The sequence below is a fragment of the Heloderma suspectum genome, chromosome 8 (genome assembly GCF_057233095.1).
Source record: "Heloderma suspectum isolate Gila_16-S chromosome 8, 16-S_ref, whole genome shotgun sequence".
Taxonomy (NCBI): Eukaryota; Metazoa; Chordata; class Lepidosauria; order Squamata; family Helodermatidae; genus Heloderma; species Heloderma suspectum.
Window position 1 is genome coordinate 1,805,824 of NC_139465.1, and position 15,625 is coordinate 1,821,448.

Sequence of the window (15,625 nt, forward strand, 5' to 3'; positions counted from 1 at the left end):
CAGATCAGAATAAGCCCCGCTTGCTAACTGGCAAGACGGAGCACACACAGCACACACACCGGAAGGGATTTCCCCACAGGCAGGGAAACTCTGGCTCACGCCGAGAAAAAGTCAGCCCTGCTCTGGGGACCACAAAGAGGCAGGCAAGCAAGCAGCTGAGGCTGAAAGACAACAGCCGGTGAGGCAGAGGCCTTCCATGGGCCTAGCCAGTGCCCCAACCGCTGAGCGCAGTGCAATCTTTCAAGTGATACAAGACTCTTTTTCAGAGTCAGGTGCTTAAACCAAAGACAGAAGGGTATAAAGCAACCTATTCTTCATTTTTAAGAACACTCACGCCAGCTCAGATGCATGAAATCATCTCTCCCTGCACCTTCCACTGACCTCCCAGCACAAAAAAAGGTGTTTGCTCAGCAGAATTAGTTCTGAGTTGTGTTTAACTGAAAAGCTCCCATCCAGCATTTCGAATGTTTGTCAAAGCGACAAAACAAAACACCTCACTCACTTTGTCGGTCTTAAAGGGTTCCTAATATTCTGATCTGAGATTGGCCAATGACACCCCCCTCCCCTGCTGCCCAGCTACTCTCATACAAAGACCCACTGAAGCTGATGGGACTTGGATCACGTTGAACAAGCTTCCCCGCTCAAGTGCCACAGAGCTTCCCCGAGACTCACCTTTCACAGTAAGCAGAGATTTCTCTCCAGACAGCCCCGCAGAAGCCATTTTATCATCGGGAGCCTGCAAAAGAGAAATATGCGACCCATGGCCTTTGAGGCAGTAAGGGAGTCCCCTCTGAGCTCTGGCCCTAGACCCAGAGCAGGGCTGTCAGCCCTGGGGCGGAGCAAGGCAGCCCCCAGAAGATGCTCCTCCATTTGAGCCCATGTCACACAGCACCTGAATGGCAGCAAGGGCCTGGTGTGTGCCTGGCCAGACCCGGGAATTTGCTTCCTGTTGCTTCCCTCGACGTTGCCCCTTCGGCCCAGCACAGGTAACGTTTTGCTCTCCCTCCTCGCCACCCAAACAACTGCCGCCTATAGCTGGGGCACTCTGTGCCCTCCATGTTCCAGGCTCATCCAGCTGTTGGGTTTTGAAACCTGGACAACCCACAGAACCCCAGGCTCAACAACAGCTCAGGGGAAAGGAACCACTTCCTGCAGTCACTAGGCCCTTGCAGGGGGCGGGCAGGATTCTCATCCCTGGCAAAGGTACAAGGGAGGGGAGAGCTCCAGGGCACAGAGGAACAGGTTGCAGTGCAACTCAGGCACTACCAGCATTGCTCCTACACAACCCACCCCCCTCATGGCAAGTTCCAACTAGGAGAAGCTGAGGGGGCCTCTGGCTCAGCTAGCAGCAGCACCAGATTTTAAACAAATGCAACCTCTTCTGCAGGCTTGAGCTGTGAGCTGTTAGGACCCAATGTGGGGTGCCTGCCTGTGTGCTTAAGCCTCTGAATGACAGATGTGCCAGTGAGATAAGCAAAGGAAAACAGGAAGCTCCCTCCTGGCTGGGTTTCCTCCTTCACTTTGCCCCCCCCCCCCCCCGGAGCTGGTCAATTCTGCCTACAGATCTCCAAGAGCACCAGAGCAGAAAACAGAGCTGGCTCATAACAACACAGACACGCGTTTGGCAGCCACACAAGCTGCTCAGCAGGAACCCAACAAACCCAACTAATCATTAACGCATTCCAGCGCCAACACGTGCTGCTCTACTGTGAGCCCAGCACGGTGTGGAGGTGAATGGGTGGTGCTCACAGCAATTCACTTCATCCCCAATGGCCCCAGGTAACCCTCTGGATAGAGCTCGACCCAAAGACCAAGTCCAGCAGTGTGGGAAAGGGGTGGGCTGAGATCGATGCCATGTCTGGCTAAGGCCCAGCTATACCCAAACAGCAGCCATATTGATTGCTCCGTTCTGCAGAAAACACAAGAGGCAAACAAGGAGTCCAGGCATGTTGCTGCAGGGGGCAGCAGCAACAGCTGCTCAACCATCCCAAGTCATGCCCGTGTCAGCAGTCGTTCACCCGACAGAGCGCTGGAGGCCGCGTCCTTGCCTCGTACTGAAATAGCATGTTACTCCCAGGATTCTTCCTAGCTGGGAACACTGGCATGCCTTTAAAGAAGTACACCATTTCCTACAACAGCCCTTGCAAGACCAGGAAAGAAATCACTAGACTATTTGCCCCACTTTGTTCAAACAGTGTCACACAGGTCACAAGGCTATGCCTGCTCACACATAGCAGCCAACCAGGCCATCTCAAGAAGCAAAAATGCCTCAGTCTTTGCACATTCATGCATTCAGCACGTGAAGAAGTGTTCTGACAGAAAATTCCAAACTATAAACAATGCAACAAAGGGAGCAGTGCAAACTTCCCCTTAGAGCAAAACAAAGGAGTGGAATGGATCCCCTTTGCACACCCCAAGAAAGTCATGGCACCCCTAGCAAAGGCCATCCGGCAGTCGCCTAAAAGAAAAACAAAGAGCACCCAATGGTGCAACACGGGCCTGCCCACCCCCTTCCAGCAAGGGTTTGCGAAACAAGGCAGCTGCAGAACACATAACATATGGACTGTCGGGACACTTCCACTGGTGCAGAAGAGGGCAGCCTGGTGCCCTCTTCCCCCCATCACCACCCACACACCTGGAGCTCAGAGAAGCACATTTTTCGGCGGCGGCGGCGGCGGGGGGGGGGGGCACTGTCTACAGAGGCTCCTAATAGCAGTCCGGGCAAAACGCCTGAAAAGGCCCGGGCCTGCTCGCCTCGGAGGATACCGCTGCCTCTTTTCCCTACGGCAGTCTCCCCCACCCCGGCCGCGCCCGCCCAAATACCTCAAGGATACCTCCTTCCCAGCGGCGGAGCTCAGACTGCAGAGAACGAGCTCTTGCGCTCGCCAAAGCCTGAGCCTGAGCGCCTTCCGGAAGCGGCCGAAGAAAGCGGCCAGGGCAGCCAGGAAGGGGCTGCGCGCGGCCTTCCAACGGCGCCGGCCCCGGGGGCTCCGGGCCTGGCCGGCGGAAGTGTCCCCACGGGCTCCTCTCTCCGCACGCGCCCGCCGGGCGCCCTGCGCGGGAGGCCGCGCTTCTCTTTCTAGCCGGGGAGCGCTGCGGCAGCCGCCCGCCCGCCGGGGGGAGCAGCCGTCCGGCGGGCCGCCGACCGCTCTCCCCGCTGAAAGCGGCCCTCGCCGGCCGCCGGCTTCGGAGGGCCGCCGGCCGCCCCGCGCCTTGGCGGGAGCTGCGCGCCGCCCCGCCGCCCCCGGCCGCCGGACTCACCGGCGACAGCTCAGCTCCGTCCCACTTCCGCCTCCCGCAGGCACCGGTCATGTGACCAGAGGCGCGTCACATGACACGCGCCTCGGCAGCGCGCCGGGCGCGGAGGCCCCGGCCCGTGCGCGCGCCCCCGCGCAGCCAGCGGCCCGCGCGCGCCCCGGCTGCGGCGCCGGGCGCGAACAAGCCCGCGGCGCCCGGCCGGCCCCTGTCCCAGCATGCGCGGCGCGCGCCGCGGCGCGCCAGGGGCTGCCGACGAAGGCGCGGCGCGCCCGCGGCCCGGCCAGCCCGCACTACAGCTCCCGGCGCGCTCCGGGGAGGGGGACTACGCCTCCCGGCGTGCCGCGCGCGGGAGGCCGCCGCGGCCCGGGCAAGATGGCTCCCGTGGAGCACGTCGTGGCCGACGCCGGCGCGTTCCTGCGGGGAGCCCCGCTGCAGGTACGGGCGGCCGGGCTGCCGCCGGCCCGGCCGCAGGGCCGCGTCCGAGGGCGGGGCTGCCGCGGAGCGGCACCGGGCCGCCCCGCCCCGCCCCAGCGCGCTCCGGGTGTCTGGGCTGCGGCGCCCGTCATCCCTGGCCGCGGCCGTGCTGGCGGGGCGCTGGGAGCCGCGGCCCAAAGCCGCCCCGGGGCAGCGCCTCGCTCCTTCCCGCGGCGCTGCGGGAGGCGCTTCGGGGCCGCTGGCTGCACCCTGCGCTGCCCTGGCCCCGCAGGGGAGGAAAGGCGGGCCCCCCTCCCCCCCGCCCCGCCCAGCGGGGGCCCCTTGGCGCCCAGCCGGCCCCTCCCCTGACGGCGGCCCCCGCGTGCCTTTTCCCGCCGGCAGGAGATTGGCAGGAACGTGTACACGATCCGCGACGTGGTGGCTGAGATCCGGGACAAGGAGGCCCGCCGGCGGCTGGCGGTGCTGCCCTACCAGCTCCACTTCAAGCAGCCTTTCCCCGAATACGTGCGCCTGGGTGAGTGCCCTCTTTGCCCCCGCCGGCCCTCCTCCGGCCGTGTTCAGACGGCTTCTCCGAATGCGACTCGGCCATGACTAGCGAGAGCCAGACGCCACCGCCTGGTGCGCACCACTGCTCCGGCAGCACCTCGGGGCGGCCTCAGGCTTGCGGAGCCGGCGCTGTCATTCACGAGGGCCCCGTTGCCACCAGCAGAGGCGAGCGCCCCACGTTAACCAAGCCCGAGCCCAGGGCTTTGTTGTGTGTCGGAACGGAAGGGCGCTCTCAGGCCTTCCACATCCGCTCCTGGCTCCCCTGAGCTTTCTTGGTCCCAGCAGTACGGTTTAGGGTTGGGGGGGCGGGGAGTTCGGAAGCGGCCACGCACGACACAGCAGCATGCTGATGCACTGGGACAGGGTGCACAGAGAGCATTTCAGCAGCTGTCACCTGGCTCCACTAGTCTGTTTCTGAGCACCGTTCCGAGTTCTGGTTTTGACCTATGAAGCCCCAATCTGCTTGATGCTCAAAGGGCTGCTTTTTCCCACACGGACCCGCCCAGGGGTTAAGATCAATGGCCTCTTCAGAGGTGGCCCCCCGCCACCTCTGGAATTCCCTCCCCAGGAAGTTTGCGTGGCACCACCTGTGTTCTCTTTTCAACACTGAGTGAAACCTAATTTGCCGAGGTTTCTTAGGGGCTTGTTTGTAGTCTGTGGCGATTCATACTAGTACTTTGTTCTACTCTGTCCTGACTTGTTTTTCTTGTGTGCTCTTTTTGTTGTGGACTCTCTTATTTTGGAAGCTGCTTTGAGATTTTCTGCAGAAGAGCAGCTATTAAACATTTTCTGTAGATGAGTAAACTAAAGCAAGTCCAGGAGCAGAGTCCTGGGCTGGCTGTTCTGGGTGAGCCGCGCTGCTCTTCCGTGTTTCCCCTTTGGGGAAAGCCCCCCCCTATGAAAGTATGTGACATCCTTGAGTTGCTTCTCTGCATGTGGATTAACTTACAAAACCCTCTTTTGTTTTTAGTGACGGAGTTTTCCAAGAAGACAGGCGACTACCCCAGTCTCTCGGTCACAGACATCCAAGTTCTGGCCTTGACCTACCAGCTGGAAGCCGAGAATGTTGGTGTGGCCCACTTGAAGAAAGAGCCAGAGCAGAAGGTGGGCTATTCTTTTTGTATTATTTATCTAGCAATGTATTTACTTGATTTGTTCATCACAGTTGCATTCTGCCAAATGACTAACATTTTCTTACGAAGTGGCAAGTTTCAACCAGGCATTTCTGCCTAGTTGGGGCCAAGGTGACCTTCCTTTGCTGTGGGGGTCTTGCTTGGGTTGCTGCAACTCATCCAGCATCCCTTGCCCAACATGGTGCCCTCCAGATGTGCAGGACTACAGTTCCCATAATCGGAGTTGTGATCTAGCACATCTGGACGGCGCCAGGTTGGGCAAGTCTGTTCTGACCCAGGGTACAGGCTAGTGTGCCCGCCTTCTGCTCGCCTTGGCTGTCCTGGGTTCACTGGCCGTTGGAGCTGCGTGTTCTTCCTGGCAGGGAAGGGGGAAGCCGGCTCCTGTGGCGGCTGTTCCTCTGGCCGCTGGATGGGCCAAGCGGCTCTTCTGCTTGCCATGATGAGGCTCTTCCTGGGAGGGGGCAGGGGACACCACTTCCCAAGAGCCTTGGGCCCCCGGCCAATAGTAGAGTTCAGTTCATTCACTTTGGATTTCGTTCCCTTCCCGTCCCAAAGCCGTAACATTACTAAAATCAAAACTCAGTCAAGCTCATAAATAAAAGGCCATTATGTTTTTATCCCGCTTTTCTTCCAGAGAGCCCAGGCAGCGTATATGGTCCTCCCTGCCCCCCTCCTTTTATTCTCGCAACAACCCTGTGAGGTAGGTTAGGCTGAGAGATTGGGTCTGGCCCAAGATTACCCAGTGAGCTTCATGGCTGATTGTACTCTGGTCTCCCTAGTCTGAAGCTCTAATCACTCAGCTGTCTGGGCTCACATAATTAAAAGGAGAGCTTCCACATCCAGAATAGGAGCCAGAGTCTCCATGTATCTGCCGTTCAGCAAGCCACTCCATGAGCGTGGATGTTTGCACTGTAGCGAACCTTGTTTGTGTGACTAGAGTGCAAGAGCTGGGTCCTGAATGCAGTGGCTTGGCCCAGTTCTACCTGAATGCTGGCAGAACATTCAGCTTAGTTTCAAGGACTCTTGGAGGTGAAGGGGAGCTGCTGTCAAAATGTGGGACTCCATAGCCACCAGCCGCAAAGACTAGCAGCCTGGGTTGCTCTCTTTGCCCCGGCTGCAAGTTCCAAGGAGGCCAGTTAAGCGCTGCCTCTTTGATTCCCTTCTGTGCTGTGCTCTGGCTTGAGTGCAACACCTTCTTCCAGTCATTGCTGTTTCAAAGCTGACCAGACTATGGCAGGTCAGCGGGGGGGTTAAGGAAGCAGCTGCTGCTGTGAAGACCTGCAATCTGCCCCGCCCCGTTTGATGCACTGCCCCCCTCCCCCCAATCCCTGCAGGTAACGCTCAGCTCGACGAACCAGCACCCAGAGGCACCAGTGCATGTTGCTGGCTTCCACCTCCCTTCCAAGGTAACTTTCCGCCCTAGCAACCCCAGCTCTGACCTGTTCTTCATGGAAGGGAGGAAGAGGGGGCAAGTGTGGCACACCCGGATGGAGCGTCTTCCCTCCAGGATGGTAGCAGGTGATGGCCTGGTCTTGGTCCTGGGGAGAGTGAACTGCTCCTCCCAGGGCTGAGCATTGGAAAGAGCCTGGAGCGCCTGCCAAGCGGCTGCGGCATGCAGCCCCTTCCCCCTCGCCACCTGTCACGGTCCAGTAGCCCTTTGGCCTCTTCCGGGTGTTTAGAGGGAGATGCAGCTTCACTTGGTCCCTCCATGACAGCCAGTGGAGAAGGGCTGCCGCTTAGTGCTGGCCCAGGCCCTGGCAGCATTTCCAGGGGGGCTGGGAAATCCGCTGCTGCCAGCCAGCGTCAGCAGTACGGAGCTAGCTGGACTGAGGGCTCCCCCCCGCATCCTCTGGTGAGTGGCGTGCACTAACTCTTCTTTGGCACCTTCCACCCTAGACCAAGCGCCCTGGGGGTGAAAAACCCCCATCAGCTGTGGACAGCCAGGAATGTGCAGCCGGAGCAGGGCTCGCAGCCTCCGAGTTTGGCTCCTTCCTCTTCTGGAGGACTCCTCTACCCAGTATCGAGGAGGACTTGCAGGCCTTGCTGGTGAGAGGCCCCGTGCGCTCCCCTTCCTGCCTGGACACGGGTGGCCGCTTCGCTGAGCACGGGCGCCGCCTGGGCAAGCACTCCATCGGTCCCGCCCAGCCTGTCTGTCTTTTGCAGCAAGCCGAAGTGGTCCTTGCCGAGCCCAAGGCCCCTGACAGCCAGGAGAATGGTGAGGCGGGGAGCGGAGAGTACTGCGAAGAGGAGGAGGGCTGGATCACGCCCAGCAACCTCCAGCAGATCCAGCAGGACCTGGGCCGGGGTGATGAACCAGCCGGCGTGCAGGTTGGCTGCGTCACCACCGACTTCGCCATGCAGGCAAGTGTGGGCTGTGTGAGACCAGGTGGGCCCCAGAGGTGCAGGGTGGCTACAGGCCCAGCCGGCCCTGTTTCCATCCACGCAGGCTTGTTCGAGGAGCATGGATCTGCCAAATGCTTCCTGGACCTCCGTCCAAACAAGCTTCCATGAAATGAAATAACTTAGTGTGAGGAGGAGGCCAGCGCTGAAAGCAGAGCTTTACTGGACTGACTTTGGAGCGCCGTGGGGACGAGTGGAAAGGGTGCCGGGGCTCTCGTGGGTTTGATTGATGAGGGGCTCGAGGAAAGGGGGAGCTCAGGGATCTGTGCAGAAGACCCGGGGCCGGGGTCTCCTGGAGATGAGGGAAGGGCCCCGGGGGGCAGCGATGTGGGTCCAGAAGGCTGCTCCATGATGGGGAGGAGACCAAGGAGCCGGAGGGGAGGCGAGGCAGCTTTTGTGTCCTGATTTGAACTAAATGGTGGCGTGAAGCACAGGTGGCTTGGAACTTGCACTGAGGTGTGGAACAGAGTCAATCCAATAGCAGGAACAGAGCAAACTCCCAAACCCAGCGCGAGCCCTCGCTGTTTCAGCTCTGCCCCCTCCAAGAGCAGTCCAGGCTCCAAACTTCAACTCAGGCCATTCCTGACCCCTGCTGGGCCTAAGAGGGACCTTCCCCCGCTGACACTAGCTGCGGGGGGGGGTAAGCCCCTGGGTCTCCGACGTCCCCTTTGATGCGGCTTCCCTCTGCTCCTTTTTCAGAATGTCCTGCTGCAGATGGGGCTGCACGTGCTGGCGGTGGATGGTCTGCTGGTCCGGCACGCCCGGAGCTACATCCTGCGTTGCCACGGCTGTTTCATGTAGGTCTCTTGCAGGGGGCTGCCCCCCGTGCATGGACAGCAGCCGTCCCCAGGCCCTTTGGGAGCTGCCAGAGGTGCTCAGGCTGCCGCTGCTGCTGGAGCCGTCAGGACACTCACCTGGCTTCTCTGCTTCCTCTAGGACCACATCTGAAATGACCCGGCTCTTCTGCCCCCGCTGTGGGAACAAGACACTGAAGAAGGTGGCGGTGACTGTGGAGGATGATGGCGGCCTCCGGGTGCATTTTTCCCAGAACCCGAAGGTCTTGAACCCGCGTGGGCTCCGGGTGAGTGGGGCTCTGCTCTGGACGTGCTGCCTGAGCGCCACGCACCCCTGTTGCTGTCCTGCTGTGGGTGTCCCATGCTCCGCTCTGCTGCTGCAGGGGCTGCCAGTGCCCCATGCCCCACCCCACATTTCCTCATGCAAAATGTGCCTGGGGCAAGAGCAGCGAGAGGCCCCCCTGGCCATCCATCCCGACTGATAGACTCTGGGGACAGGAAGACTCGTGGAGCCCGCCAGTTCCGCCCTGCGGCTTTCCAGCCCATGAAGAGGGCACGCCAAGCACGAGGGACCTCTGCCTGCTGCTCTGGTTGACCATCTGGGGAGGGACGCCGGGACAGGCCGTGGTTTACTGAGTGTGTGTTTACACGTGGGCATATGGGCATCAGATGGCAAAGGCAGCACAAGCAAGTGCAGAGTGAGGCACGTTGGGGCAAAATATCCCAACTTCACACATAACCTGATGGGACCTGAGCTAGCGATGACTGACCAAGAAAGAGATCTGGGTGTCGTGGTGGAAAGCTCAGTGAAATTGCCGACCCGGTGTGCAGCTGCTCTAAAAAGGCAAACTTCATTTTAGGCACAATTAGGAAAGGAACTGAGAATAAACCTGCCAGCATCATCCTGCTATGGTGTGTCCACACCTGGAACATGGTGTAGCATTCTGGTCACCACACCAAAAAAGTATATTGTAGAGCTGGAAAAAGTGCAGAAAAGGGCAACCAAAATGCTCAAGGGGCTGGAGCATCCTGCCTATGAGGGAAGGCTACAACAGCTGGGATTGTTTCGCTTGGAAAAAAGGAGGCTAAGGGGAGATGTGACAGATGTACAAAACGATGCCTGGTGTGGAGAATGTGGATAGATCTCTCTCTCTCTCTCTCTCTCTCAAAATACTAGATGACCCCAATGGGGTCATCCTATGAAGCTGACTGCTGGGAGATTCAGGACTGATAAAGGGAAGTCTTTCTTCACACAGCACATAGTCAAACTATGGAATTCACTTCCACAGGATGTAGTGATGGCCACCAATTTGGATGCCTTTAAAAGGGGGTTAGACAAATTCCTGGAGGAGAAGGCTATCGATGGCGACTAGTCCTGATGGCTACCTCCAATACCAGAGGCAGTATGATACCTCTGTACACTAGTTGCTGGGGAACATAGGTGGGAGCGTGCTGTTCCCCTCCTGTCCTGCTAGTAGGTTTCCCTGAGGAGCCAGTTGGCCACTGTGGGAACAGAATGCTGGACTGGATGGACCCTGGTCTGACCCGGCATGGCTCTTCTTATGTGTCCCTGTCTGCAGCACTCCCTCCCTGCTCCTCAAGGCGGCAAGCACGCAAGCAATCCCCACCTGACGGAGGACCAGCACTTCCCCCAGCAGCGGCTCTCCCGCAAGGCCAGGCAGAAGACTGATGTCTTCGACCCCGATTACGTCGCGGGCGTCTCTCCGTTTGTGGAAAACGACATCTACAGCCGGGCGGCCAACCTGCAGATCCGGGATGCGGCGCTGGGTGCAGGCAGGAGGCGCCTGAATCCCAACGCAGCCCCCAAAAAGTTTGTGAAGAGGAGATGAAGGGGGGGGACGGCCGTCTGCCCAGGCTGCTGGCTGCGAGAGGACGCTTTTCTTTTTCCAATGGCTTGGGAGACGGTAGGAGTCTTCGACCCTTGGCCAAAGTGTTTGCGGACGGATGCGCCGTGTTTCTGCGGCAGTGGACGGAAAGGGGAGGGGAGTGAGTGGCATCTCTGGGGAAGACAGTGCCGTCCCCCAAGCAGTCTGGAAAGTGAGGGTGGCCTTGTGGCGTCTCCCAGGCAAAAGACTGTGCAGCAGCAGTGTTCTTAATAAACCAGGGCCCTCTGCATTCTCTCTCTGTCTTCCGTAACGTTGGGAACGCCGTTGTTTTCAGGTGCCAGGAGGAAAGGCCGCCAACTGGGCTGGGTAGAGTTTGGTCCGATGGGCCAGGCAGGCCCCCTAGACCCTCCCACCCTCTTGTGGTCTGACGTCTGCACTGCCTGATGGTTCTGTGCCCTGACTAGTGGCCAAGAGCAGAGGCCTCGCCCGGGCCCCTCCCTTTGTTTTCCTACCAGGTGTGGGCCGGAGGGGGCCACGGCTGCTCAGCCGTGTCATGCCAAGTGGCTGGCTGTGAGGTTTTGGGTGGGCAGGGGTGTTCAAAGCCAACAGGAACAAGAGTCTATGGCCAGATCTATGATTAGCCCCCAAACACCTTTGCTAGATTCATCTTGCCAGGAATCTGTAAGATCCTCCTTGTTTTTTTGTTCTGAATGCCTGCCCTGGAAAAATTCTTCAGCGCAGCTCAGAATCTTGCTTCCACTGTCGTAAAAGAAATACAGCACACTGTTTTTACTCTGCTGTCCCATCCAGGCATTCCCTCAAGGCAGTGAGCATGAGCTAACCTAGTGAAGACATCACTTCATTTGCCTTGTGTTGTGTTTGCTGTTCAGTGGGGCTGCCACTTGCTCGAAGTCTGGGGAGAGGGGTGAAACCTTTCCACCACGTGGTTTTGCTCCTTTTTCTCCTGCTTTCTGTGTCATGCTGCAGCAAATGCAGACTGTTCAGTCCTTCCTTGTTCTGTAGCGTTGCCTACTTCTCCAAAAAAAAAAAGAGCTTGTTAGCAGCCAATTGCTCGAGGCAGGCACCGTACGTTCCTCCTGACTGTGCCTTGGCGTGCCACAACTAGATAGTCGAGTCACACGATAGCCAGAAGCAAAACCAACTGGCAGTGGCTGCTGATTAGCTGGGATGCACAGTGTAAAGAGAGGGCCGGGCCCAGTCTGCAGGCCACCCTTGCTACTCCGCCCTGTTTGCGGTGCCAACAGAGCGCCGCTCCCTCCTTTTAACACAAAGCAAATCTGGGCAGGAACATTTCAAATACAGGTGCAGCGGCAACTGTTTCTGGGATGGGCCACAAGCATTTTTATGGCCTCTAGCTATGGCAATGCCACCTTCGTAGACAATTTCAGCTTAGAATCATAGAATAGTAGGGTTGGAAGCGGCCTACAAGTCCATCGAGTCCAACCCCCTGCTCAATGCAGGAATCCAAGTCAGAGCATCCCTGACAGATGGCTGTCCAGCCTCGTCTTGAACGCCTCCAGCGTGGGAGAGCCCACCGCCTCCCTGGGTCATGGGTTCCATTGTCGTATTGCTCTGACAGTCAGGAGGTTTCTCCTGATGTGCAGCCAGAATCTGGCTTCCTGTAACTTGAGCCCATTATTCCGTGTCCTGCACTCTGGGATGATCAAGAAGAGATCCTGGCCTTCCACTCTGTGACAACCTTTCAAGTCCTCGAAGAGCGCTATCCTATCTCCCCTCAGTCTTCTCAAGGCTAAACATGCCCAGTTCTTTCAGTCTCTCCTCATAGGGCTTTGTTTCCAGTCCCCTGATCATCTTTGTCTGCATCCTTCTTCAAGTGTGGTGCCCAGAACTGGACACAGTACTCCAGATGAGGCTAACCAGTGCCAGGTAGAGGGGAACTAGTACTTCCCGGGATTTGGAAGCTAAGCTTCTATTAATGCAGCCCAAAATAGCATTTGCCTTTTTTGCAGCCACATCACATTGTTGGCTCATATTCAGCTTGTGATCGACAACAATTCCAAGATCCTTCTCGCTTGTCGTGTTGTTCAGCCACGCATCCCCCATCTTGTAACTGTGCATTTGGTTTCTTTTTCCTAGGTGCAGAACTTGGCATTTATCCCTATGAAATGTCATTCTGTTGTTTTCTGCCCAGCGCTCCAGTCTGTCAAGATCACTTTGAATTTTGTTTCTGTCTTCCAAAGTATTAGCTATCCCGCCCAATTTTGTGTCATCTGCAAATTGGATCCGCATTCCCTGCACCTCCTCCTCCAAGTCATTAATAACAATGTTGAAGAGCACTGGGCCCAGGACTGAGCCCTGAGGTACCCCACTCGTTACCTCTCCCCAGTTTGAGAAGGTCCCATTGATAAGCACTCTTTGACTCCGATTCTGTAGCCAACCGTGGATCCACCAGGTCGTTGTTTCATCTAGCCCACTTTGAGCGCTCATCAGGATATCATGGGCCACTTTGTCGAAAGCTTTGCTGAAGTCGAGGTATGTTATGTCTACAGCATTCCCATGGCCTACAAGGGAGGTGACCTGATCAAAAAATGAGATCAGATTTGTCTGGCAGGACTTCTGTGCTTTATTCTGAATCGGCCATGCAGACACCAAAGGTCTGTCGGATGAGGCCAGCACTGAAGTAGCTAAGGGGCATGGAGGCAGAGGTCTGTGTCCTCAGGCAGGGGCTGCCGCAGTGGAGCTGGGTGTCTCGCATTGGCCCCTGTCCAGCCCCAGGTTGCTCAGCGCTGAGAGCAGAAAGTGCTTCTTCCTCTTGGTAATGTGTTCCCCTAATCAGCTGATGAGAATTCTGCTAACACATCGGGGGGGGGGGGGGGGAGACTTCCAGGCATGTGGCCTTGCCAGAGGTGGGGCAGGTCGGCGCATTCGGACTATTCGCTACCATTCTCTTGAGACCCCCCCAATCACCCAGGTGTCACACTGCCATGTCATTGGATCATAGAGTAGTGGGGTTGGAAGGGGCCTAGAAGACCATTGGGTCCAATCCCCCGATGTCTTCTGAATCCAACCTGTTAAAAGCTAACAAGACAATATCCCCCGCATGCAGCAGCAAAACAGCCAGTTTGGGGACACCCCCAAGGTACTTTGGTACATTATCCAAGCACTCTACACAGGACCCCTTGCAATGGCGCAGAGGCTGCAGGGGTGTGGCACTGCATGTGCGCTCTCTTGGGTTGTTTCTGCAAACTGGGCCAGCCATCAATACCGGTGCTGTGCTGAGCTTCTAGGTGCCTCCTGCCATAGGTGTCTGGCCTGCCTGGAGTTCCACTGGCAGGCCTGTTCTCCTTGTTTATGACTGGAGCAAGAAATGTGGCATCACTGGAGGCCCTGGGGACCTCCGATTGCTTTGGATACCAACTGCTGTTCTTGATGCCTCCCAATAGTGCGGGTGTCCCTTGGCAGGAGGCTCTGCTTGTTTATCTTGCCTTCTCCCATTCTCAGAGGAGATGGCGCAGTCACTTGCATGTTCTTCTACTCCCCCACCCAGCGTTGTCGAGAACTCAAAACGCCAGTGCCGCAGCCCCTGCTCTGAGCTGCACAAAAGATCCTGGCAGGGGGGGGGGGGAGGAGGTGTGCCAGGCTTTGGACAGGCTGCGCAGCTGTGGGGCCAGACCGCTTGTCTTCACATCAGTGCATAAAAACAAGGGGCATTTTCCCAGTGCTTGCACTTTGAGATGAGGGGCCGGGCAGGCCGACGGGCTCCAAGGTCAGTGGCAGAGCCCTGCATGGCGTGCAGCAAGCAAGGCCAAGGTGCAATGCCAGTTGAAAGGCTCCTGGGAAGCAGAGCGGGTAAAAGACTTTGGCCCGGCAGAATAGACTAAACTGGGCTCAATACATACAAGGCAGGTTTGGACATTCCTCTGTCCGAGTGCTGTGTTGCCTCCAAAGCACAAGCAGCCCTGGCTGCTGGGGAAGAGGAGTGGCAGGGGCTCTTCTCATGAGTGGTGCCGCCAGGGCAGGATTGGGGGCCTGGACAGACAGCAGGGCTGGCTTAGCATGCCTTGCAGCATCATATCGCACCACCGAAAGAGGGGGCCCCCTAGGAAAAAGAAACCAAATGCACAGTTAAAAGATGGGGGATACTTGGCTCAACAATACTACAAGCGAGAAGGATCTTGGAATTGTTGTCAATCACAAGCTGAATATGAGCCAACAAGGTGATGTGGCTGCAAAAAAAGCAAATGCTATTTTGGGCTGCATTAATAGAAGCATAGCTTCTGAATCCGGGGAAGTACTAGTTCCCTCTACTCAGCACTGCCTAGGCCTCATCTGGAGCACTGTGTCCAGTTCTGGGCACCACACTTTAAAAAGGATGCAGACAAGCTGGAGAGGGTTCAGAGGAGGTCAACAAAAATGATCAGGGGACTGGAAACAAAGCCCTATGAGGAGGGACTGAAAGAGTTGGGCATGCTTAGCCTTGAGAAGAGAAGACTGAGGGGAGATAGGATAGTGCTCTTCAAGGATTTGAAAAGCTATCCCAGAGAGGAAGGCCAGGATCTCTTCTCCATCATCCCAGAGTGCAGGACACGGAATAATGGGCTCAAGTTACAGGAAGCCAGATTTCGGCTGAACATCAGGAAAAACTTCCTGACTGTTGGAGCAATACAACAATGGAACCAATTACCCGGGGAGGCGGTGGGCTCTCCCACACTGGAGGCGTTCAAGACGAGGCTGGACAGCCATCTGTCAGGGATGCTCTGACTTGGATTCCTGCATCGAGCAGGGGGTTGGACTCGATGGACTTGTAGGGTCCTTCCAACCCTACTGTTCTATGATGCCATGATATGGACTGCTGTGGCCAGCGCTGGTCACTGCGCCTCAACAAGGGCTGGAGAAAAGGCCAACCAAAATGTTCAGGGGGCTGGATGAGAGGGTGCGGCGTTCGGGGCTTTCTGGCTTAGAAAAAAGTCGAGTGGAGGGGGGGATGGTTGATGTGCAGGAAATGGTGCCTGGTGTGGAAAAGTGGAGAGGAGGGCATTTTCTTCCCTCTCTCACAATGCTAAGACCGGTGGCGGGGGTGTTCCTCTCCTCCCATGAAGCCGAATGATCTGGAGTTAGGAGTGAGCAGCGAAGCGGCCAAGTTTGCCGATGACACCAAATTATTTTGGGTGGTTAAAACGGGATTGTGAGGAGCTCCAAAAGGATCTGCCCAAACTGGGAGAACGGGCAT

The 15,625-nt window shown here is 57.4% G+C and overlaps 2 protein-coding genes across 15 annotated transcripts in view; one reads left to right on the top strand and one right to left on the bottom strand.

Annotated features, from left to right (window-relative positions):
• The window catches only part of WWP2 (WW domain containing E3 ubiquitin protein ligase 2), a 45,758-nt gene extending 42,364 nt beyond the window's left edge, over nucleotides 1-3,394 (bottom strand). For 3 of the 9 annotated variants that reach the window (XM_084812483.1, XM_084812482.1, XM_084812481.1), the window contains exons 1-2: nucleotides 2,824-3,385; nucleotides 673-736 (exon numbers count right to left, since the gene is read on the bottom strand). In XM_084812483.1, coding sequence (XP_084668609.1) covers nucleotides 673-736; nucleotides 2,824-3,312 — 553 coding nt within the window. In that variant the 5' untranslated portion in view covers nucleotides 3,313-3,385. Of the gene's footprint in view, nucleotides 1-672; nucleotides 737-2,823 lie in introns of all 9 variants that reach the window. The other 6 variants (XM_084812485.1, XM_084812484.1, XM_084812480.1 and 3 more) reach the window with 4 other exon arrangements.
• Nucleotides 3,395-3,613: 219 nt separating this feature from the next.
• NOB1 (NIN1 (RPN12) binding protein 1 homolog) lies at nucleotides 3,614-10,702 on the top strand. Of its 6 annotated transcripts, XM_084812490.1 has the most exons (10): nucleotides 3,614-3,693; nucleotides 4,075-4,207; nucleotides 5,210-5,343; nucleotides 6,007-6,072; nucleotides 6,707-6,778; nucleotides 7,269-7,418; nucleotides 7,536-7,733; nucleotides 8,472-8,569; nucleotides 8,709-8,853; nucleotides 10,147-10,702. In XM_084812490.1, the coding sequence occupies exons 1-10, from the start codon at nucleotides 3,631-3,633 to the stop codon at nucleotides 10,414-10,416; spliced, it is 1,329 nt and encodes a 442-aa protein (XP_084668616.1). In that variant the 5' UTR covers nucleotides 3,614-3,630; the 3' UTR covers nucleotides 10,417-10,702. The 6 variants fall into 6 exon arrangements, with proteins under 6 accessions (XP_084668616.1, XP_084668614.1, XP_084668619.1 ...); XM_084812488.1 differs by having other exon boundaries at nucleotides 7,269-7,733; XM_084812493.1 differs by lacking the exon at nucleotides 6,007-6,072.
• The last annotated feature ends 4,923 nt before the right edge of the window (nucleotides 10,703-15,625 follow it).

Bases quoted from the DNA above. Each gene is read 5' to 3' on its own strand.
- NOB1 (XM_084812488.1), top strand. From the start codon at position 3,631: ATGGCTCCCGTGGAGCACGTCGTGGCCGACGCCGGCGCGTTCCTGCGG. The intron at 3,694-4,074 runs GTACGGGCGGCC...TCCCGCCGGCAG, and splicing joins TGCGGGGAGCCCCGCTGCAG to GAGATTGGCAGGAACGTGTA. The intron at 8,570-8,708 runs GTAGGTCTCTTG...TGCTTCCTCTAG, and splicing joins CGTTGCCACGGCTGTTTCAT to GACCACATCTGAAATGACCC.